Source organism: Capricornis sumatraensis, chromosome 14, assembly GCF_032405125.1.
Source record: "Capricornis sumatraensis isolate serow.1 chromosome 14, serow.2, whole genome shotgun sequence".
In the NCBI taxonomy this organism is placed as follows: Eukaryota; Metazoa; Chordata; class Mammalia; order Artiodactyla; family Bovidae; genus Capricornis; species Capricornis sumatraensis.
In genome coordinates this window covers 26,460,547-26,483,680 of record NC_091082.1, presented here as the reverse complement: position 1 = coordinate 26,483,680, position 23,134 = coordinate 26,460,547, and the positions used below count along the sequence as shown (strand labels likewise).

The 23,134-nt window shown below is 42.7% G+C and overlaps 1 protein-coding gene across 1 annotated transcript in view; it reads left to right on the top strand.

The window, feature by feature from the left end:
- Positions 1 to 23,134, top strand: part of USH2A (usherin) — a 930,103-nt gene that overhangs the window by 880,766 nt on the left and 26,203 nt on the right. Inside the window, exons 64-69 of the mRNA XM_068986285.1 lie at positions 606 to 815; positions 3,786 to 4,024; positions 5,125 to 5,333; positions 13,575 to 13,751; positions 15,310 to 15,393; positions 20,897 to 21,141. Of these exons, the coding sequence (XP_068842386.1) occupies positions 606 to 815; positions 3,786 to 4,024; positions 5,125 to 5,333; positions 13,575 to 13,751; positions 15,310 to 15,393; positions 20,897 to 21,141 (1,164 nt within the window). The remainder of the gene's footprint in view (positions 1 to 605; positions 816 to 3,785; positions 4,025 to 5,124; positions 5,334 to 13,574; positions 13,752 to 15,309; positions 15,394 to 20,896; positions 21,142 to 23,134) is intronic.

Below are 23,134 nucleotides of genomic sequence, written 5' to 3'. Positions count from 1 at the left end.
TTAGATCTATCATCCTGATTGATCACTGTGTAGTTGGCTATTATTGGGCCTAATTTAACCCTATCCACTCACACATCCATCTACTCTGTCTATTGTACCTGACATTCTACAAATTACTTGCTCATGCAAATAATGACCTAAGGCAACCTTTTAGGATATTCGTGTTTAATTATACAAATGGTGCTTGATAAATAAGATTATACCTCCTTCCATATGTTTATTCACTTCTTGATGAAAGGAAAATTTAATTTTCATGCAGATTGAGTGAGGACAGGGTTTAAGAATTGCTGAGTTTTATGGAGTCTGCAGATCCATCCGGTTTGCAGAAGCTAACAAAAATCACTCCACGCCCCGCACAGGGATGAGCAGCTTTTCATTAGGCTTAAATCAGCTGATTGCATTTGGAAACCGAGGTTCTAATCAGCCCCTCTGTTGTTCACAGGGTCAAAGGCTAAAAGGAGGGAAGACCTGCCCTCCTTTGTGATTGTGAAGTTCCAGAATCACAGTGTCTCTCATTCTGTTGTGTTCAGTTGCTCTGGTTGCCAGCTTCTTTGCAGCTTGAGGTTACCTTGCTTTTGATGGGTCTTAGTGATTTCTCTTTGGAGGTCTGGGCCGTGAATTCAGCAGGAAAAGCCCCCAGCAGCTGGACGCGGTGCAGAACTGGACCTGCCCCCCCGGAAGGTCTCAGGGCCCCCAAGTTCCACGCGGTTTCTGCCACCCAAGCAGTGGTCAACATCAGCGCCCCCAGGAAGCCCAACGGGATTGTCACTCTCTACAGATTGTTCTCCAGGAGCACCAGCGGGGCCCAGACAGTGGTGAGCAGCAGTATTCTGATTGGTTTACTTAAATAATCAAGCTTGGTGCCCTTGCTTTTTGTTAGTCTTGATCCTTCTTTCTTATCCATCTGTTCTCAGTTGTCCCGTGGTGACCTTAGTGACACAAAGATCCCAGTGCAAAGAAATAGCATCAGGAAACATACAGAAGATATGTAAATGCTTGGGGTGAGGAGGGCTAAAGGTGGTATTCAAGACTCCACTGATCTTGTAAGAAGCCTAAGACCTTAGAGATAATCAAGTTAATTGAATGAATTTAATTAGGATACACATGTCAGGCACTTAACATAGTAGTGGCTTGTAGTAAGGGGCCAAGAAACAGTCTTTGTCAGTGATGTAAATGTTAATGTGAAAAGGGAAAAAAATAGAGCAAAGGAAAACCTCAGAATCCCCATTTGGCATGAGCAAATCTCTAATAACACACTGAAAACTCAGTCTTTCGAGAAAGTTCTAGGTCTTTGGAAAAGACAACAGAATGGTTCAGCTCAGCCCTACTCCACTGTTCATGCAATAACACATTTGGGGCACACTGAGGAGATAAGACAGTCCTGTCGTGGGAAATCACCTTTCACGTTGGGTTTTAGCCCAGCCACTGGCTGAAAAGGACACTAGTAATCAACTAGTCTGGTTCCTGCATTATTTAAACAAAGAGACTACCATCCTGGAGATGAAGTCTCTTTTCTCTGCAGGACAGCTGGTATCACTCTCACATTTCTCATGAATAAGTATAGATTATAATACTTTGTTCACACAGACCTCATAGAGAAATTGTGCACATCCCAGTATTACATGATAAATTATTTAGACTGATTGAGGGAACAATTTTGGCAAGTGTGGAGAAATCCTTTGAGGCCAGCGTGCCAAGTATGGAAACACAATTTCAAAAGATCACTCACACGCAGGGAAGTCTCGTATTGAATGTTAAAGAAATATTAGCATATTTTCTACAAGGCTTCCGATTCAATAAATATAGATGATGTAAATACAATCAACCCTTGATTATCCATGCTTATAAAATGATAATATTAATAAACTAAAATAATTTATATTTGGAGTGCCTTGTATACATTTTTCTAAATAACAGGCAGCTCTTCTTAATTAAATGTTGCTTATGTTAATGTGAACATGAGTTTCCAGTTTTGGAGCTCTTGTGTTCCAAAGAGCACTTATTAAAACCACAATAAGGTAAAAAACATTTGCTCCAGATGAATGAAAAAGTTTATAATGCAACAAAGGTAACTGAGGAAAAAAGTATATTTCGTATAGAACAACACCTTTAGAGAAACACATGGACTTTCAAACTCTTAAATATATATATATATAAATATATTGGAAAAGCAAGAGAGTTTCAGAGAAGTATCTACTACTGCTTTATTGACTACGCCAAAGCCTTTGACTGTGTGGATCATAACAAACTGTGGAAAATTGTTGAAGAGACGGGAATACCAGATCACCTGACCTGCCTCCTGAGAAATCTATATGGAGGTCAAGAAGCAACAGTTAGAAGTGGACATGGAACAACAGACTGGTTCCAAATCAGGAAAGGAGTACATCAAGGCTGTATATATAGTCATCCTTATTTAACTTCTATACAGAGTACATCATGCGAAATACCAGATTAAATGAAGCACAAGCTGGAATTCAGATTGCAGGGGGAAATATCTATAACCTCAGATATGCAGATAACACCACCCTTATGAGAGAAAGCAAAGAATTAAAAAGCCTCTTGATGAAGGTGAAAGAGGAGAGTGAAAAACTTGGCTTAATACTCAATATTCAAAAAACTAAGATCATGGCATCCAGTCCCAGCACTTCATGACAAATTGATGGGGAAACAATGGAAACAGTGGGAGACTTTATTTTGAAGGGCCTCAAAATCACTGCAGATGGTGACTGAAGCCATGAAATTAAAAGACACTTGCTCCTTGGAAGGAAAGCTATGATCAACGTAGACAGTGTATTAAAAAGCAGAGACATTACTTTGCCAACAAAGGTCCATCTAGTCAAAGCTATCATTTTTCTGGTAGTCGTGTATGGATGTAAGAGTTGGACCATTAAGAAAGCTGAGTGCCAAAAATTGATGCTTCTGAACTGTGGTGTTGGAGAAGACTCTTGAGAGTCCCTTGGACTCCAAGGAGATGCAACCAGTCAATCCTAAAGGAATACAGTCCTGAAAATTCATTGAAAGGACTGATGCTGAAGCTGAAACTCCAATACTTTGGCCACCTTGTGCAAAGAACTGATTCATTGCAAAAGACCTTGATGCTGGGAAAGATTGAAGGCAGGAGAAGGGGACAACAGAGGATGAGATGGTTGGGTGGCGTCACCGACTCAATGAACATGAATTTGAGTAAACTATGGGAGTTGGTGATGGACAGGGAGGCCTGGTGTGCTGCAGTCCATGGCGTTGCAGAAGAGTCGGACACAGCTAAACGACTGAACTGAACTGACTGATATATAAAATATATTTCAAGCTCATGATACTCAACTTTAGAATTTGAGGGGAGTTTTGATACACAAATTATTGATCCACACAAGTAACAATGGCAGAATATGAACCTTAGAAAACGTTGAGTTTGAAATATAATTCAAATATAGATTTTTTTCAAAAACACATCATCCTGAGGGTCACAGAACTTGGTCAGTATTTTGTGAGCTTTGTGCCACTTTCTAGTTTTCTGGTAATAGACAACACTGTACCTTGTGATTCCTATCCTGTGGCCTCAAACTTCTATCTAACTAGTATCTCATTGCATTTTTTGGCATGTGTAAGCCATGGCTCTCTCCCTGCATTGGTCATTCCTGAGGGTAAGTACTGTGCTGGATGCTAGGGTGCTCCCAGAGTAACTAGTGAGGCACTGTTTTCAGAGAATGTACGGTACATGATGAAAGTGAACCAACTGTATGTGATTTGTGACCAGGCCTCATCTAGCCTTTTCTCTCCTTCTACAGCTGGCTGAAGGCCTGGCCACCCAGCAGACTCTTCACGGCCTGCAGCCCTTCACGACCTACTCCATTGGGGTGGAGGCCTGCACTTGCTTCAATTGTTGCAGCCAAGGGCCAACAGCAGAGCTGAGAACACCTCCTGCTCCACCTGCAGGACTGTCCTCTCCGCGAATCCAGATGCTGGCCTCAAGGACAGCCTCCTTCCAGTGGAGTCCACCACTGTTCCCCAACGGTGTTATTCAAAGGTAGTGTGGGAGAGCCAAAGGGAGAAATCTACCAAAATAAGACATGTACACGGACCTTCAGCTTCCCAACCCTCCCCAGGAAGACATGCTGATTGAACAGGTACCTATAGCAAAATGGGCTTCCCAGGTGGCTCAAACAGTGAAGAAGCTGCCTGTAATGCAGGAGACCTGAGTTCAAGCCCTGGCTTGGGAAGATCCCCTGGAGAAGGGAATGGCAACCCACTCCAGTATTCTTGCCTGGAGAATTCAATGGACAGGGGAACCTGGTGGGCTACAGTCCTTGAAGTTGCAAAGAGTTGGACACAACTGAGCAACTAACACTTCATTTCACTTTATAGCAAAATAGACAAATAAATCGATGTGTGGTCAAATTCCTTACAAAGTATTTCAATCATAAAATCAGCTAAGGATAGAAAGGTGAACAACAAAAATAAGAAACACAAGCCAGGGACTTTCTTAGCAATCCAGTGGCTATGAGAACATACCTCCACTGCAGGAGGCACAAGTTTAATCCCTGGTCCTTTGTGGCTCGCAGTGTGCTGCCAAAACAATGAAAGAAAGTTGAGGAAATGTGTTCCCCTTCATTGAAAGAATGTGCTCCACCTCACAGTTCCCTGGAATTTTTCACTCTGCAGGGCTCAGCTAGAACATAAGGAACTCCAGTGGCTGAATCAGAATTCCTTTGATGTAATTTAAAGTGTTGTAATAACCACTGTTTGAAAGAGCAAAGATATATATTTCACTCAAAATAATCTGTAGAGAGAAGAGATATTCTTTATTTCCGACAGAAGTTTTATCACTGTCCTCCAAAAAGAGAAATATCTTATCTGTACCAACAAGGATTCCTGACTGCTGGGTGGACAGCAACATGTGTGCACATGGGACTTCTCTTATCATTTCTCTGGTTCCATCTGCTGCCCACTTCCAACAGCGTTAAATAAAGTGTTTCTGAAAACAGCTGTCTCCCACAAGTGGGAGTTTTAAAGTGCTGGTGGTGCGGTGAAAGCAAAATGGCTTCTCACTAAACGTTATCAGGTTTAAAAGAGAGTTAGACTAATTCCACTGACTGTTTCCTCTTTATGTGTCCCTTCTCCTTCCAGCTATGAGCTCCAACTCTACAAGGCATGCCCTCCGGATTCAGCCACCCCCTGTACCCCCAGCCAAATCAAGACCAAGTACCGGGGGCCAGGGCAGAGAGCCAGCCTCGAGGGTCTCCAGCCCTACACCACCTACAAGCTGAGGGTGGTGGCCCACAACGAGGTGGGCAGCACGGCCACTGAATGGATCAGCTTCGTCACCCAAAAAGAATGTGAGTAGAAGTGGCTGCCACCATGTGCCGGAGAGGTGGCAGGGCAGCCAGAGGGGAGGCTTGTCCTGAAGGGAGGGGAAAACAGTTCGCTAAAGGGATTGAGTGTTCAATTCCAGTAAATGCTACTGAGACATCCATGAAGACAGCTATCGGGAGGAAATGCCCATTGGATTAAATAACATGGAGATCAAGAGGGAATTTAGGGAGGACTTCCCTGGTGGTCCAATGGCTGGGACTCCGTGATCCCAAAGAGGGGCCCCAAATTTGATCCCTGGTCAGGGAACTAGATCCTGCATGCCATAACCAAAGATCCTGACTGCCACAACTAAGACCCAATGCAGCCAAATAATTAAAAAAAAAAAAAATGAATTTAGGAAGATCTGTCATGTGGCAATGGGACGAAAACCAATTTAGAGGAAGTTAATATATGGGTAAGATGAAAATAGACAGTGAAGATGACTTTTTTGTAATTTTTAAAAATTTTAAGGAACCAGTTTGGTAGTTTTATTTATTTAATTTTGACTGTACCGGGTCTTCACTGTTCCGTGGGCTTTTCTCTAGTCGCAGCGAGCAGCGGGTACTGTATGGTTGTGGCGCACAGTCTTCTCACTGCGGTGGCTTCTCTCGTTTCGGTGCCCAGGCGTAGGCATGCAGGCATCAGCAACTGCAGCATGAGGGCTCAGAGCATGGGCTCAGCAGCTGTGGTGCAGGGCTTAGCTGCTGCACGGCATGTGGGATCTTCCTGGATCAGAGATCGAACCCATGAGTCCTGCGTTGGCAGGTGGATTCTTTACCACGGAGCCACCAGGGAAGCCTCCTGTATTTGCTTTTAGATAACTTTTTGGAAAAGTTTGTCACTCCTTTTCCTTACAAACGACATAATCGCTCACATTGCCAGTAAGCACTGGAATCTGGCCCTTCCAGGAAGAACACAAGGGCTCCTGATTGCAGGAAAGGGCAATTAACTAATCATTGTGTCCTTCTATTTCTATAAAATAACTCCTTTTCAGAATTGATAAGGTTTATATGTCTACTTTTTAAAAGTGGCAAATACAAAAAGTATTAAGAAGTACTTATAATCAGAACCAGCTATGTAGTTTGTGGGGTCCACTGGAAAATAAAAATATGGGGTCCCTTGTTCAGAAATCATTAAGAACTTCAAGACAATGACAGCAGAGCATCAGACTAAGTCTATAATTCTTCTACATGAGGGGCCCTGGGCAGCTACACGGGTTACCCCCCCATGAAGCCAGTCCTGCTTATTATCCCACTATACCCAGAGGCAACCACCATTAATATGTTGGCATAATTTATTCCTTTAATCCCTTTTTATGCAACTTTTATTACATGGTTGAGATCATACTCTAATGAAAATTTAATATCTGATTTTTATACTTGGTATTATTTTATTTGCATTTTCCATGGCATCAAAAACTCTTAGCCACCAAGGTTAATGGCTGTATAATATTCCATTGTGTGAATTAGTTGAGGCATTCCAGTTGTTTCTAATATTTTCCTTTTATAAATGTAGTGAGAAATGAGCAAATCTTTGTGTGCATGTTTGATTAAATGGAATTTAGCTTCAGCAAAGGCAGTGGCAACCCACTCCAGTACTCTTGCCTGGAAAATCCCACAGACTGAGGAGCCTGGTGGGCTGCAGTCCATAGGGTCACTAAGAGTTGGGCATGACTGAGCAACTTCACTTTCACTTTTCACTTTCACGCATTGGAGAAGGAAATGGCAACCCACTCCAGTGTTCTTGTCTGGAGAATCCCAGGGACGGGGGAGCCTGGTGGGCTGCCATCTATGGGGTCACACAGAGTCGGACACGACTGAAGCGACTTAGCAGCAGCAGCAGCAGCAAATGGAACTTACTACATCAGGTATTTTAAGTATTTTAAGTTTTTGAACACTTATTGCAAATTTGCTTTCCAGAAAGATTGTAACAGATTATAATCTCATTTGACACTGACATTTTTTAAAAATGAGAGATACACATTCATGAAAATTCAGTGCCTCATACAAAGACTTAATGTGCCTGAGCAACAGTATAGCAGGATATTAGCAAAAGGTCATTTTTAAAGAGCTTGCTTATTGCTGGCACTGTTCAAGCATTTGACAAATAGTCCTTACCACAGACCTATGAAGTTAAGTCCTATTATTAACCAGATTTACAGATGAGAAAGGCTGAGGCAGGGCTACGGACTGTGCACTAAAGTTCCAGGATGCTGTTCACATCCGTTAGAATCTGAACTGAGGCTCCTGGGGCTCTGTGAGGAGCTAAAGCTAGCGCTTCAGTCCTTCCATCTTCCACACTTAGAAAGTGGAAGTGTTTCTCGGGATCACTCAGCTCAGCAGCAGCCTCGGTACTGCTGTGTTAACCTGATCAACTAGCCCCCTACCATCTGTAATAGAGATTTCAGACCTTCTCCACCCTCCTCCAACCCCTCACTGCTCCTCACCCTGTTCCCACATGCCCTCACCCACCTCACCCACCTGCAGAACTCCTTCCTCGTACTTCACCAGGAAAGGAAAAGCCATCGATTAGTAATTGGCTTCCTTCCCACCCCAGACATCCACATGCCCTGCATCTCCATGATCCCCATCAGGGACACGGCAGGAAGGGGTGGTCCTTCCATCTGAAACAGACCCTCCTCTAGTGTTTTGACCAACACTTCCGTCACTACTGATCACTGTTTTTCTATCCCTAATCTTCAGTACATCACTGTTGGTTCTACCCTTCTAATTTCAAAGCAAACAGACTCCATTTCCCTTTTGATTCCTGGCCAAGATCCTCGCTCCAGGGCACAACTCTTCTAAAGAATGGGCTTCAAGTGCTTTCCCATTTTCTTTCTTCCCACATTTTATTTAGCTTCCTCCCAACTGATTTCCACTTCGTCCATGCATGAAAATCTCTTCCTAAATTTGCCCATGACCGCCACACTGATAATCCACTGGGCATTTTTCACCAGTAATCACATTGACTTCTTGGGAACATTCAGTGAGATTGAACCCTCAGTTCAGTTCAGTTCATTTCAGTCGCTCAGTCGTGTCCAACTCTTTGTGACCCCATGAGTTGCAGCATGCCAGGCCTCCCTGTCCTTCACCAACTCCCATCCTTCGATAAACAGTGGTTCTCCATGCTTTGCATGGCAAGTTGCTCCCAGTTTTCCTCCTGCCTCTTTGGGTGTTCAACTTTCTTTCTTTTTTTTTTTTTTTTTCGTATTTATTTATTTGGCTGTATCAGGTCCTAGTTGTGGCAGTCAAGATCATCACTGCGTCACGTGGGATCTTCCGTTGCCGGGCACAGGCTCTCTAGTTGTGGTGCATAGGCTCTGTGCAGGTTTAGATTCTCTGCAGCATGTGGCATCTTAGTTCCCTGACCAGGAGTTGAACCCATATCCCTTATATTGCAAGGCAGATTCAGTGGTAAAGAACCCAATGCAGGAGACACAGGAAAAGTGGGTTGGATCCCCCCCTGGAGGAAGAAATGGCAATAATGGCACTCCAGTATTCTGGCCTGAAAAATCCCCCGGACAGAGGAGCCTGGTTGTCTACAGGCCATGGGGTCACAAAGAGTTGGACACAGCTGAGTCACTGATCATGCACGTACCTTCTGAACCTCTGGATCACCAGGGAAGCTCCTGTTCCATTTTAGTCAACTCTGTTGGTTGATCTTCCACCAATCAAGTTCTTTAACCTTCAACCCCAAACTTTCTCTGCCCACACTTTCCCCTTCTTCCCCCTTCCCTCTTTTTTCCTTCTTCTTCTCCTGTCCCACCTCTTCCCTCTTCGGGGGAGTTCATCTCTTCGAAGGCTTCCATTGCAAAGGCTGACTCCCAAATGGTCACCTTCTCCCCAAGCCCTTGGCTTGAAACCGAGACCCCCATACCCAGCTTCCACACCTCTCTTTGAGCTTCTCATAATCAGCTTGAGTTTGGGAGACTGCCCGACAGAGCTTATATCTTCTCCCTTAAATCTGTGCCTCCTTTAGCCTCATTCTCTCCATTTTATCTCTAGCACTAGACAGAGTGTCTTAGATACCCAGAATGTGTTGTTTATGGAGTGAGTGAAGGCATCAGAACTTCCTTGACACTGGAGAAGTGGCTAAAGGTTGCATTAGTACCGAAGGAGAAAGGGTTCTCTTAATCTGCTTACTGGATCCACAGACATGGAAAAACACGACAAATGACTAGCTGTCATGTGGGGTTTAAATACTAGGGCAGAAAGTGAAGAGGAACTAAAAAGCCTCTTGATGAAAGTGAAAGAGGAGAGCGAAAAAGTTGGCTTAAAGCTCAACATTCAGAAAACGAAGATCATGGCATCTGGTCCCATCACTTCATGGGAAACAGATGGGGAAACAGTGGAAACAGTGTCAGACTTTATTTTGGGGGGCTCCAAAATCACTGCAGATGGTGACTGCAGCCATGAAATTAAAAGATGCTTACTCCTTGGAAGAAAAGTTATGACCAACCTAGATAATATATTCAAAAGCAGAGACATTACTTTGCCGACTAAGATCCGTCTAGTCAAGGCTATGGTTTTTCCTGTGGTCATGTATGGATGTGAGAGTTGGACTGTGAAGAAGGCTGAGCGCTGAAGAACTGATGCTTTTGAACTGTGGTGTTGGAGAAGACTCTTGAGAGTCCCTTGGACTGCAAGGAAATCCAACCAGTCCATTCTAAAGGAGATCAGCCCTGGGATTTCTTTGGAAGGACTGATGCTAAAGCTGAAACTCCAGTACTTTGGCCACCTCATGTGAAGAGTTGACTCTTTGGAAAAGACTCTGATGCTGGGAGGGATTGGGGGCAGGAGGAGAAGGGGACAACAGAGGATGAGATGGCTGGATGGCATCCCTGAGTCAATGGACGTGAGTTTTGGTGAACTCTGGGTGTTGGTGATGGACAGGAAAGCCTGGTGTGCTGCGATTCATGGGGTCAGAAAGAGTCAGACATGACTGAGCAACTGAACTGCACTGAACTGATATTCCTTTTAACTCATTATACAAACTAGCAGAGAGAAAATGTGGATCAGAGAACACAAACCACAAGATGCTTTGAAGATAGCATTTGCAGTTTTATATAAATGTAATTACATGTACATGGTTTTAGAAAAGGCAGAGGAACCAGAAATCAAATTGCCAATATCCGCTGGATCATCAAAAAAGCAAGAGAGTTCCAGAAAAACATCTATTTCTGCTTTATTGACTATGCCTTTGACTGTGTGCATCACAATAAATTGTGGAAAATTCTGAAAGAGATGGGAATATCAGACCACCTGACCTGCCTCTTGAGAAAACTGTATGCAGATCAGGAAGCAACAGTTAACACTGGACATGGAACAACAGACTGGCTCCAAATAGGAAAAGGAGTACGTCAAGGCTGTATGTTGTCACCCTGCTTATTTAACTTCTATGCAGAGTACATCATGAGAAATACTGGGCTGGAAGAAGCACAAGCTGGAATCAAGATTGCTGGGAGAAATATCAATAACCTCAGATATGCAGATGACACCACCCTTATGGCAAAAAGTGAAGAGGAACTAAAAAGCCTCTTGATGAAAGTGAAAAAGGAGAGTGAAAACAGTTGGCTTAAAGCTCAGCATTCAGAAAACTAAGATCATGGCATCCGGTCCCATCACTTCATAGCAAATAGATAGGGAAACAGTAGAAACAGTGGCTGACTTTATTTTTCTCGGCTCCAAAATCACTGCAGATGGTGATTGCAGCCATGAAATTAAAAGTCATTTACTCCTTGGAAGGAAAGTTGTAACCAACCTAGACAGCATAATAACAAGCAGAGACATCACTTTGCCAACAAACGTCCGTCGGTTTCGGTGAACTCCAGGAGTTGGTGATGGACAGGGAGTCCTGGCATGCTGCGGTTCATGGAGTCACAAAGAGTCGGACACGACTGAGCAACTGAACTGAACTGAACGGAATCATGTGTACACTCGGTAAAGCTCTGGAAAAGCATTAGCAGCATATTCTGCCCTTTCTTCCTAAATTACACCTTCAGTGCGAGAGCAGAGGTGCAGTACAAATGTTTAACAACTGGCGTTCTTGAGAAAAAAATGTCGTGACTTGAAGGACTTGCCAATTTCCACAGTGTAAATACTCCCACTTGACTGATTTTAAGTTGCCAGTGTGACCTCACTGAACACAGAGCTGGGAAGAGACCGTGTACTGTTATATAATATTTCCACCCTCCAGAGACAGTAGATGTAAACAGCCTGAAGAGCACAAATATTAAAATGCAAAGTTTTATTATTTATTACCTTTGTTTTAATATATTTAGGTTTACATGATTTAATTTTTAATAGTGACTGGGTTCAATAACCAACTCACAAAACTCCTGAAATATTTAACAGTCAGGATGAACCAAATCAGAACTGGAGTGCCCCCATAAAGTGAATTAGTAAATCATGCTCCTTTAAATAAATGTACATTGATTACAATGAAATAACATAGCCTTTGGAATTAAGCAAGCCTGGGTGCAGATCCTTGGTCCCCTACCAGCTGTTGACCTTTGCAAGTTATTTAATCTCTCTGAAACTTAGTCCCTTCCCCTGAAAAATTAGGAGCTAATTCTTACAAGGTTGTTTTAAGGAGTAACTGAAAAAAGTACATCAAGTACTCTATTGTACGTGCATTGTACTGCTTTGTTGACATAGTAGTTATCATTTTCTCAATCTCCAAATCCATTATTCCTGATTATTTTGATAGTTTGATCACACTTTTTTTTTCTTCAGGAATATCTCCACATCCTACAAGGCAAATAAGGCCCCTATCTTTCTATTTTCATACTATTTACAAGCCTTGTCTTTATCTATACTGTTACAATGTAGGGGAGAAGTGAAAATCTACAGAAATTAAATGAAAGAGTGAAACCACAACAAACACAATAATATGTTTCATTGTGATATTAGGCTCAATTTGGCCTCAATTAGGCCAAATGAGCCTTTCATTTCATTTTCAAATGAAAAATGAATACATTTTTCAACAGTATTGAAAAATGACTTGATACTTCTTATTTCAGTATTTGCAGAAACATGTTCCTCTGTTTATGGAAGCATTTTCCTCTCATCTTATTTTGAAAGATGAGAACCAAATTTGTCTTCCTAGTTTAATCTATGATCACAATAGCATAATGATTTCTTATTTTGTTATATTTCCCCACATCAGCAACACATGGATTTGATTTTAAAAGAAAAAAGGACACCCAATTTATTTCTTCCACTCACTTTTTTCCTAAAAGCCGATTTCATATATAGCTGGATCTCAGTGTTGTTACAAATGTATTGATTATTTTGGAGCAAATGAGATCTCATGAAATAAATCTCTTCTGACTTGACAAGATGATATGGGAGCCCTTCATTTGTTGCTACCAAAATGATTCATTTAGAAGATGAGCCTCGGTTAAGGCTTGTTCTTCCTTTATTTTAGTAAGGAGCTGAAAAATGCTAAAGGGAGCATTCCGGCTAAATGCATACAAAGTCACTTCTCTATCTGATATAATACTTACGAGTCTGCGCTTGATTATGTACTAATGTACTGTGCTATTGATTGATTAGTCAAGGCAATGAATTATTATTCTCGAATTGCTACTTGCAAGGCTTTTTAACTATCTTAGAAAACAAACTAACGGTTCAAGAAAAAGCTTTAAAAATAAATGGGTGCCAAAAGAACATAATTCACCATCTAAGCAGTTTGGTTGGGAGAAAAAAAATATATATTAACTTCATCTAGTCCTTGGGGCTTTGTAGCAATAAATATTGATTTGATATGAAAAATAGCTATCCGCTGGAGTTAATAGTGTTAAGGATACTTTACCTGTTAAAAGAAGGAAAATGTAACAAAATGTGAGCTCTGGGGCTCTGCTGATGAGCAGAACCATTGTATGTTAATAGTTGTATTGCATAAAACACCATTCTTCATTGATCTTGGTTTTTTTTGGAAACCAGGTGCAACATTGCTGAGAAAGCATTTCACCCATGTTCCAGTGATTTTCTTTTCATCCCCCCCTCTGCCACCAATGCCAGGTTTTTCCTTTAAGCTATAAGGTAAATTGGAAGGTTTCTAGCAAGGGCAAAATTTAAAATGTGTGCCCATATTTGAAAATGAAAAGCATGCACGCACACACACACCACAGTATTTTTAGAACTTAGAACCTACTGTTAGCTGTTGTTAGAACTTAGCACCTTCTGCCAGCTGTTTTCAGAACTGACATCCCTCTCGCACAGTGCCGCAGTACCGCGCCCCATTCTCAGTGGACAGCAACCTGTCCGTGGTGTGTGTGAACTGGAGCAACTCCTTCTTGCTGAATGGGCGGCTGAAGGAGTTCGTCCTGACCGACGGAGGACAGCGCCTCTACAGTGGCCTCGACACCACCCTCTATATCCCGAGGACAGCGGACAAAAGTGAGTCTCCTGCCCCCATTTCTCGGTGCGTAAGGAGCTGGGTTTCCCAGCTTTCCAAGATGCTCGATCTGAAAAGGTGACCCGCAGACATTCAGCATTAACACGTCCTGGGTTAAGTGACCACTTACAGAAAAATGACTGCTCTGTGTTGACCTACCTGGCGCACTGCGTTTGTGATGCAGTCCTCGGAGCACTGCTTCCGCTGACCTGAGGGTCCCCAGGAACAAGACAGGAGGGCAGGTTGTGTGTGCCAGAGAAATAGCACTCACTAGCCACGTAGTTGTTGTTCAGTTGCTAAGTCATGTCCGACTCTGGACACCATGGACTGCAGCACGCCAGGCTTCCCTGACCTTCACTATCTCCCAGAGTTTGCTCAAACTCACATCTTCTTGAATCACTGATGCCATGAGCAATGCCTGAAATAATACACTTTTAGGCACTTTGGAGTTTTTCTTGAAGCACCCCCAGCAGAATTAGGCCATGGCCATCTCCAGATATTAAGGACCCTGAATAAGGGCTTTTCTTAACCAACCTCCGTATCTGTTCTTGAAATAACAACCCTCTTCCCTCTAACACTGAATTCCTTCACCCTATTTAATTACATGTGCTGCTTCTGTTTGCTATGTTTTTAACTTGAAATGAGAAAATGCTTTATAAGATACTATTTTCTGAGGATCAACATGGCCATAGGACCAATAGATGAGAGGTCATTTTGAACAATCTGGGTTTATACAATGAATTAATTAGTGGTGTTTTTTTTTTTTTTTGGTTTTGATTTTAGTTTCCTTGAAAATATGTACTATTTATTTTGACTAAAAGGTGCAGGTAAACAATGAACTCCAGTATTGCATTTATAGCACTTGAAACTAATCAATAACATTTTTACAACAATCCAGCTACACATTTTTGTGGTCACAGTTCTTGGTCACCTGGGCAGCTTGCTGTGATGTGGAAATAGCCCACAGTTAGGAGATTCATGTCCTACCCATGGCCAAGCCTTTAACCATCTGTGTGACCTTACAGGACTCATTCCCACGGGGTCCTGAGTACTGGAAGAAGTATTTAGGCCATTTGATTTCCAGGATCCCTTTTGAGCTCTCCTGCTTAGTAAGAAACTATGGGCCCCCTAGTGAAGGAACACCTGTGAGTTTTAAACAAACAGGTTCAGATCATATGCAGAACAAGATACACTGTATGTATTGGGTTGGCCCAAAAGTTTGTTTGCATTTTTCCGTAATAGCTTATGGAAAAAGCCAAATGAACTTCTGGTCCAACCCAATATTATTCTTTACTCCTCTGATAATTCTTTTCCTTTGCTAGATAACCTCTGAACTTCTTTAGTTCTGTTACTTATACATATGCAATTACTACAATAATAATAGCTGGCTTTCTTGATAGTTTTTAACTTTGAAATTAAAGTTTACATAGTAGATAAAACCTCAAAACTTGCTGTGGAATCCTGTTTTTAGACTATTTCATGTTCTAATACATTGCTTTTCTGAAACTGTGCCCACTATTTGCTGATGTTGAATAACTAAGTCATCTGCCTCTTGTTTAGCCTTCTTTTTCCAGGTCATCTGCACTACAGAAGAAGGAAGTGCTAAGACGCCTTTGATCCAATATGATACCTCCACTGGATTTGGTAAATATTTAACTCAAATTATATTTAGTGAAGCATTTACTCATTTCCCTAAAGAAACATGTATGTTTATTTGTATATACTTATTTGTTTATGCATATATATATATGTGTGTATATATATATATAAGTATATACACATCTTAGCATAGACTATATGGAAGAAATTGTGTTAAGTGTTGTAAGAATTTGTTTTTAAATCCTCATGAAACTTCCATTAGGCAAGGGGTTAGGGGATGCTCTTAAAATGCCAAATCATTGAATTGTAGATGCAGAGATATATGACAAAACTTCTCTCCTAATCAAAAATTCTGTCAATAAAGAGCCCTATGAATTTGTTTACCAAGAAAAAAAAAAGTGAATTTATAGAGGAAGTCAGAGGAAAGAGAAAATACTCTAATACCAATTTGTGTTAATCATAACAAAAACATTCCAGATTCAGAGACTAAAATAATGAATTTGGGAAATTTCTGTCTTGTATTCTCTGTAAAAGATTGTGATTGACTGTTAATACCAGGTAATTTAGTTGAAGTGGTGAAATTGCAGTTTTTATGGAGCAGCTTTTAAATTGAGTTTTCCACATAATGTTTGCATCTAACATAAAATAATTTACAATTTCAAAGGGCAAGTTAGAGAAATGCCAAATCTTTTCCATTAAAGTAGAATCGAGACTACTACCCTATTTTAAATTCCAGTAAGTAATGTTCTATCTACTTTGGATGCCTATTTAGTTTGCTTAAAAAAAAATTCGGAAACACAGGTGAACATACATACTGTTATTAAAGATAACTTCAATCTATAAAAATAATGAAGTATTATTCTGTTCCCAGACATTACATGTCTGGATGCCATGTAAAATCTCTTGTAACACCTAATGCATAGTGTATTTCATCTTACATAATAGCAGCTGTGGGACAGAGCAGACCTCATTCGGTCTTCTTTTAGGAACCCCAATGTTTCCACAAGTGGAAAGATTAAGACCTGAGGGACATGGTGACTTATCCAAGAATGACCCCTGCAAGCTCATTCAGTTCAGTCGCTCAGTCTTGTCCAACTCTTTGTGACCCCATAAACCACAGCACACCAGGCCTCCCTGTCCATCACCAACTCTCAGAGTCCACCCAAACTCATCCATTGAGTCAGTGATGCCATCCAACCATCTCATCCTCTGTCGTCCCTTCTGCTCTTGCCCTCAATCTTTCCCAGCATCAAGGTCTTTTCAAATGAATCAGTTCTTTGCATCAGGTGGCCAAAGTATTAGACTTTCAGCTTCAACATCAGTCCTTTCAATGAACACCCAGGACTGATTTCCTTTAGGATGGACTGGTTGGATCTCCTTGCAGTCCAAAGGGACTCTCAAGAGTCTTCTGCAACACCACAGTTCAAAAGCATCAATTCTTCGGTGCTCAGCTTTCTGGTATAGTCCAACTCTTACATCCATACATGACTACTGGAAAAACCATAGCCTTGACTAGATGGACTTTTCTTGGCAAAGTAATGTCTCTGCTTTTTAATATGCTGTCTAGGTTGGTCATAACTTTCCTTCCAAGGAGGAAGCATCTTTTAATTTCATGGCTGCAGTCACCATCTGCAGTGATTTTGGAGCCCCCCAAAATAAAGTCAGCCACTGTTTCCACTGTTTCCCCATCTATTTGCCATGAAGTGATGGGACCGGATGCCATGACCTTAGTTTTCTGAATGTTGAGCTTTAAGCCAACTGTTTTCACTCTCCTCGTTCACTTTCATCAAAAGGCTATTTAGTTCTTCTTCACTTTCTACACAAGCTCATTACTGAGAAGTTAAACATGGTTTTTTGGTAGACTCCTGGTCCCATGATTTTTCTTTAGCAGGCTTTCTCAAATTTAAGAGTAGATAAGAATCATCTTGCTGATTTTATTTATTATATCCTTTCCAGGGCCCTGGTGGAGATTTTGAATCAGGTGGGTGTAGGAGTCTGCTCTTTTAAACAGGTTCTGCCCAGTGATACTGACACAGGGAGCAGGACCATGTGATGAGTAAAACTACATGTGATCTCACCAATCTAGTCTCCCTGGCCAGTGGGGAGTGTGCCTTCCCTAGAGACAGACAATTAACAGGATGGGGTTTACTCTGACTCCACCTCTGGGTTGGGTTTTTCTTTGGAGTCAAAGGGAATTGACTTACCCCCAGGAATTCCTTACCCTGACCATGAGTTTCCCACTTGATGAGTGGAGTCCCTTAAAATGAAAGGGTACTTTGCAAAGAGAAACAGGGATGAAGAAACATGATCTGGTCTGGATTTTCAAGCTCTTCATAACAAAGGTGAAATCTCCTCTCAGTTCATGAATACAAATTGGGGTCTCATTGCTGAAAGGAGGAAAACCAAAAACCATGTGAAGTTATGGAAGATTCCAAGATGTATTGTCCAACTAATATCCATAGTCACATTAATTTGTATGATATACCTTTAAAAATGTTTCTGTTCCCTTACATGAAGGCACCTTCAAGCAGGAAATTCACACAGATCTCATTTCCATCCAACTGGTGGGAGAGCTGTTTCCCTTTTGAGGCTTCCCCTGGACAGGCTACCCTACATCCCCCTGAGTCCTCTTGAAGCAGGAAATTCACACAGATCTCATTTCCATCCAACTGGTGGGAGAGCTGTTTCCCTTTTGAGGCTTCCCCTGGACAGGCTACCCTACATCCCCCTGAGTCCTCTTGAAGCAGGAAATTCAAACAGATCTCATTTCCATCCAACTGGTGGGAGAGCTGTTTCCCTTTTGAGGCTTCCCCTGGACAGGCTACCCTACATCCCCCTGAGTCCTCTTGAAGCAGGAAATTCACACAGATCTCATTTCCATCCAACTGGTGGGAGAGCTGTTTCCCTTTTGAGGCTTCCCCTGGACAGGCTACCCTACATCCCCCTGAGTCCTCTTGAAGCAGGAAATTCACACAGATCTCATTTCCATCCAACTGGTGGGAGAGCTGTTTCGCTTTTGAGGCTTCCCCTGGACAGGCTACCCTACATCCCCCTGAGTCCTCTTGAGCAAGGGGTCCACTGGGACCATTCGATCCGCTTCTGGAGTTACAGCCCATGCTCCACATGGAGAAAGTGCAACTCTTCAGTGCCTAGGCAAAAACCGTTGTGTTGTTTTTTTAATCAAATAACACACATTGGTTCCTAATTAGAGGAATGCCGATCTGCTGGAGCTTGATCAGAATTTTGACACCAACACTTCATTTTAGAGATGAGGCCCAGAGAGGCAGAGTAACTTTTTTTAGGACAGAGCTATCAGAAAGAGCTAGGGTTAGCAAAATATATCCCTCATGGCATTCAAATTTTAAGTCACCCTCTCTCCCTCCTTGAAACATCTTCACCCCAGCACTGAACACTTCCCCTTTGATCCACTTCCCCTGAGAATGTGGGTGTGAGGGCCAAGCAGGCCCAAGCAGTCCCTCAGGTGCTGAAAGGGCAGAAGGCCGTCCACAGAACAGGCATTTGCAGCTGTGTCTGTCTGTCCTTCTTCCTCTTGACCGTTTGTTGTTGTTGTTCAGTCACACAGTCATGTCTGATTCTTTGTGACCACATGGACTGCAGCACACCAGCCTTCCCTGTTCATCACCAACTCCCAAAACTTACTCAAACTCATGTCCATCGAGTCAGTGATGCCATCCAGCCATCTCATCCTCTGTTATCCCCTTCTCCTCCTGCCTTCAATCTTTTCCAGCATCAGGGTCTTTTCCAATGAGTTGGCTCGTCACATGAGGTGGCCAAAGTATTGGACATCAGCTTCAGCATCAGTCCTTCCAGTGAATATCCAGTGTTGATCTCCTTTAGGATGGACTGGTTTGATATCCTTGCAATCCAAGGGACTCTCAAAAGTCTTCTCCACCACAGTTCCAAAGCATCAATTCTTTGGCGTCAGCCTTCTCTGTGGTCTAACTCTCACATCCATACATGACTACTGGAAAAACCATAGCCTGGACTATACAGATGTTTATCAGCAAACTGATATCTCTGCTTTTTAGTACGCTGTCTAGGTTTGTCATTGATTTTCTTTCAAGGAGCAAGTGTCTTTTAATTTCATGGCTGCAGTCACCATCTGCAGTAATTTTGGAGCCCAAGAAAATAAAGTCTGTCATTGTTTCTATTTTTTCCCCATCTACTTGCCATGAAGAGATGGGACTGGACGCCATGATCTTAGTTTCTTGAATGTTGAGTTTTAAGTCAGCTTTTTCATTCTCTTCTTTCACTTTCATCAAGAGGCTCTTTAGTATCTCTTCACTTTCTGCCATTAGGGTGGCATCATCTACATATTTGAGGTTATTAATATTCTTCTGGCAATCTTGATTCCAGCTTGAGCTTCATTCACAGCATTACAGCGCAGCATTTCACATGATGTACTCTGCATATAAGTTAAATAAGCAGGGTGACAATACACAGCCTTGACATGCTCCTTTCCCAATTTTGAACCAGAGCATTGTTCCATGTCCAGTTCTAACTGTTGCTTCTTGACCTACATACAGGTATCTCAGGAGGCAGGCAAGGTGGTTTGGTATTCTCATCTCTTAAAGAAGTTTCTGCAGTTTGTGCTATGAGCCTTGCTTTAGAAAAGCAGCTCCCTGGATCTCTGCTTTATGCTAGTCTAATGGCAGCTGCCACAGATCCTGAGGCCTCTAAATGGGCCCTAGCAAGGGGCTAGGCTTGAAATGATCTCTTGAAATGATGAGATGATCTCTAGACTCTCTCCTGCTCAGGTCAGCAGGCTGATGGCAGGATTCCATCACCTTACCCGGCCCTGTAGTGGACCCGGAAGCCTTTCCTACCTGCCTGGCCCATTCCAGTTCTCCCAGGGCATTTGAATGATGACTTAAGAGCTCTTGCTGCTTAACCGAGGGGCCAGAGCACAAGAAGTAAAGAAACTGTATGTTAATGGGTGCAGGCTATTAACAACCCAACAGAAAATGGGAACTGCTGTCTCAGTATCTGGTTTGCACAGAACTTCATGGGAACAGGGCAGTTACAGGAAGTGAGGGAAGCCTGGAGTCACACAGCTATGTGTGTCGTGTGATGAGGTGTCTGTAGCAACATTTGTCTTGGTTCCAGCCCCTCACGTGAGCCCAGAAAGGACTTTGCTCCCAAGGCACATAGCTGTGACTTAGGCTTTCCCCAGGGTTACTTCGCTTGGGTGCAGATGTGCTCAGTTGTGTCCAATTCTTTGCAGCCCGACAGAAGGTTACTTTGATAACCCTCTTGAAAATCTCCTCATCCTGCTTCCAACTGTATTTCCAGGGAATGTGCCAAGGCAGCTGCCATTTCCAACCTGAGACGTGTCAAGCAGGGTCTCCTGAGGGTTGTCAGGGTCTCCTTACACCCCGCTGACTCACTGTACCATCTTCCCAGCCTGAGCACAAGTGCGCCCAAACACTATAAATTCCTGTCTAGTTTATTATCAAACAACAGAGCAAGAAGTCACAAATTTGCCTTTTGAAATAACATCTTCCTTTTCTGTCCTTGGGTTTTGCAGGCCTGGTGCTGACAACTCCTGGAGAAAAGAAAGGATCAGGAAGCAAAAGCATGGAGTTCTACAGCGAGTTGTGGTTCATAGTGTTAATGGCAGTGCTGGGCTTGATTTTGTTGGCCATTTTCCTGTCCCTGATACTACAGAGAAAAATCCGCAAAGAACCACATATCAGAGAGAGGCCTCCCCTAGTTCCTCTTCCAAAACGAATGTCTCCATTGAATGTCTACCCACCCGGGGAAACCCATGTGGTATGTTCCTAAAGGCAGCCTCACTTCTCTCCCAATGGACTAGAATATTTGTTTTTATTTAGAAGGAAAGATTTTCAAAACCATAGTAGCAAGGGACTAGATGACAGTTCAGTCTGGCTAAAGGCGGGGCCAGGGGAGGCTAACCCTTGAACAGTATTCTCAGCTTTGGCTGCTCATTAGATATTTATATTTAATTGTTTATTTGGCTGTGCTGGGTCTTAGTTGTGACACTCAGAATCTTCCATCTTCATTAAGGCATGTGGGGTCTTTAGTGGCAGCCTATGGGATCTAGTTCCCCAACCAGGGATTTAACCTGGGCCCCCTGCATTGGGAGAATGAAGTCTTAGCCATTGGACCACCAAGGAAGTCCCTTGGTTGCACAATAGAATCACCTAGTACTAGAGACAGAATCTTGGTGTGTAACCCCCAAATTAATATGTTGAAACCGTAGTCCCAAATGTGATGGTATCTGGGGGGAAGGGCTTTGAGAGGCAATTAGGTTGTGAGGGTGCAGCTTCACGACTGGGATCAATGCCCTTATAAAAGAGACTCCAGGGAGTTCCCCTGTCCCTTCCACCATGTGGGGACCAGGAAGTATGCCCCCATCACACATTCAATCTGTTGGCCCCTTGATAGTGGACTTCCCAACCTCCAGAGTCTAAGAAATAAATTAGTGTTGTCTCTAGGCCACCCAGTCCATAGTGTTCTGTTATAGCAGTAGGCTAAGACATCTGGGAAACTGAACAATACCAATGCCTGGGCTTTATCCCAGAAATTCTGATTTCATTGGCCTTGGATGGGACCTGGGGATTGGTATTCCTTTTCTAACTTCAAAAGTGATTCTAATGTGCCCTAGAGGTGAATATGTCTGCTCTGTAGTTATGTCAGGGCATGGCAGAGAAGAGTTGTATGTTGAAATCAGCTGGAGAATTTATAGGTTATGTTACTGTGAAACTTGGAAGATTAGAGATAAAAGGGAAGATGGGGAGGGATTTCAGTGCTAGTAGTGCTGGGTCTGTCCTTGGCCATAACACCCTGCACCAGGGCGGATGGATGGCTCTTTGTGGCTCCAGACCACCCACTGCTAAGACAGAGGTTGGGCAACGATTCAGGGGCTAAAGGTAAAGGCATTGCCCCACAGAGCACTAATTGAAGGTGTAAAGGAGACTGATCCCCACGGTGCACTCTGGAGTGGGGCTGTGTCTGCCTGGGCCAGGAAAGGGTGTAATTTCTAATCTCCCCAGGCACCAGTCTGCTCCGCAAACTGTGTGCCAAAACCCATCTGTCTCATGGGACATCTTCCCCCAGTTTGCACTAGACTCTGTGTGAGCTGGTGGCTACTGTGTGTAGCTGAAATTCTGATCACCAATTCCAGTGTGTAGGGGAGGTTTTCCACACCAGAACACAATTCTCTGACACCAGCTGGGTGCCTTCCAATTCAATTCAATTCTGTCGCTATCTACCCAGAAATAGCCTCAGATCCCACCAGAGTCTCAGTCCTATGAGACTCTTGCCTGCTCTGTGTCCCCTTCCTGCCAACTTCAGACAAGTCTAGGCTGTGACTACTGGCTACAGATTGGAGGTTCCAACGACCCACTCCTTCAGTTTTTTTAATTTGTTAACGAATTTAACAAATGGTAACAAATTTTCAATTCACTGTCATTTCCAAGATCACAAAGCATGAGTTTAGTCAGCTAGTTTAAGTGCAGGTTTTACTTCTACAGTCAGCCCTACATATGTGCAAGTTACACTGACACCCACACCGGGCTGACTGTAAGATCTGAGCTTTCTTGGATTTTGGTACCCATGGAGGGGACAGTTTCTGGAGCCAATTCCCCTTGGATATGGAGGAACAATTGTATTTGCTGGCTTGTAGATTCTTTCATTCTCTGAAATACTAAAAAATAATGCAGTGTCACTTTTGACTAAGCAATTAGTTTCTACTAACTGAGTGATTTAAATTGCAGAACTCTTTATGTTATGAAAATGCATC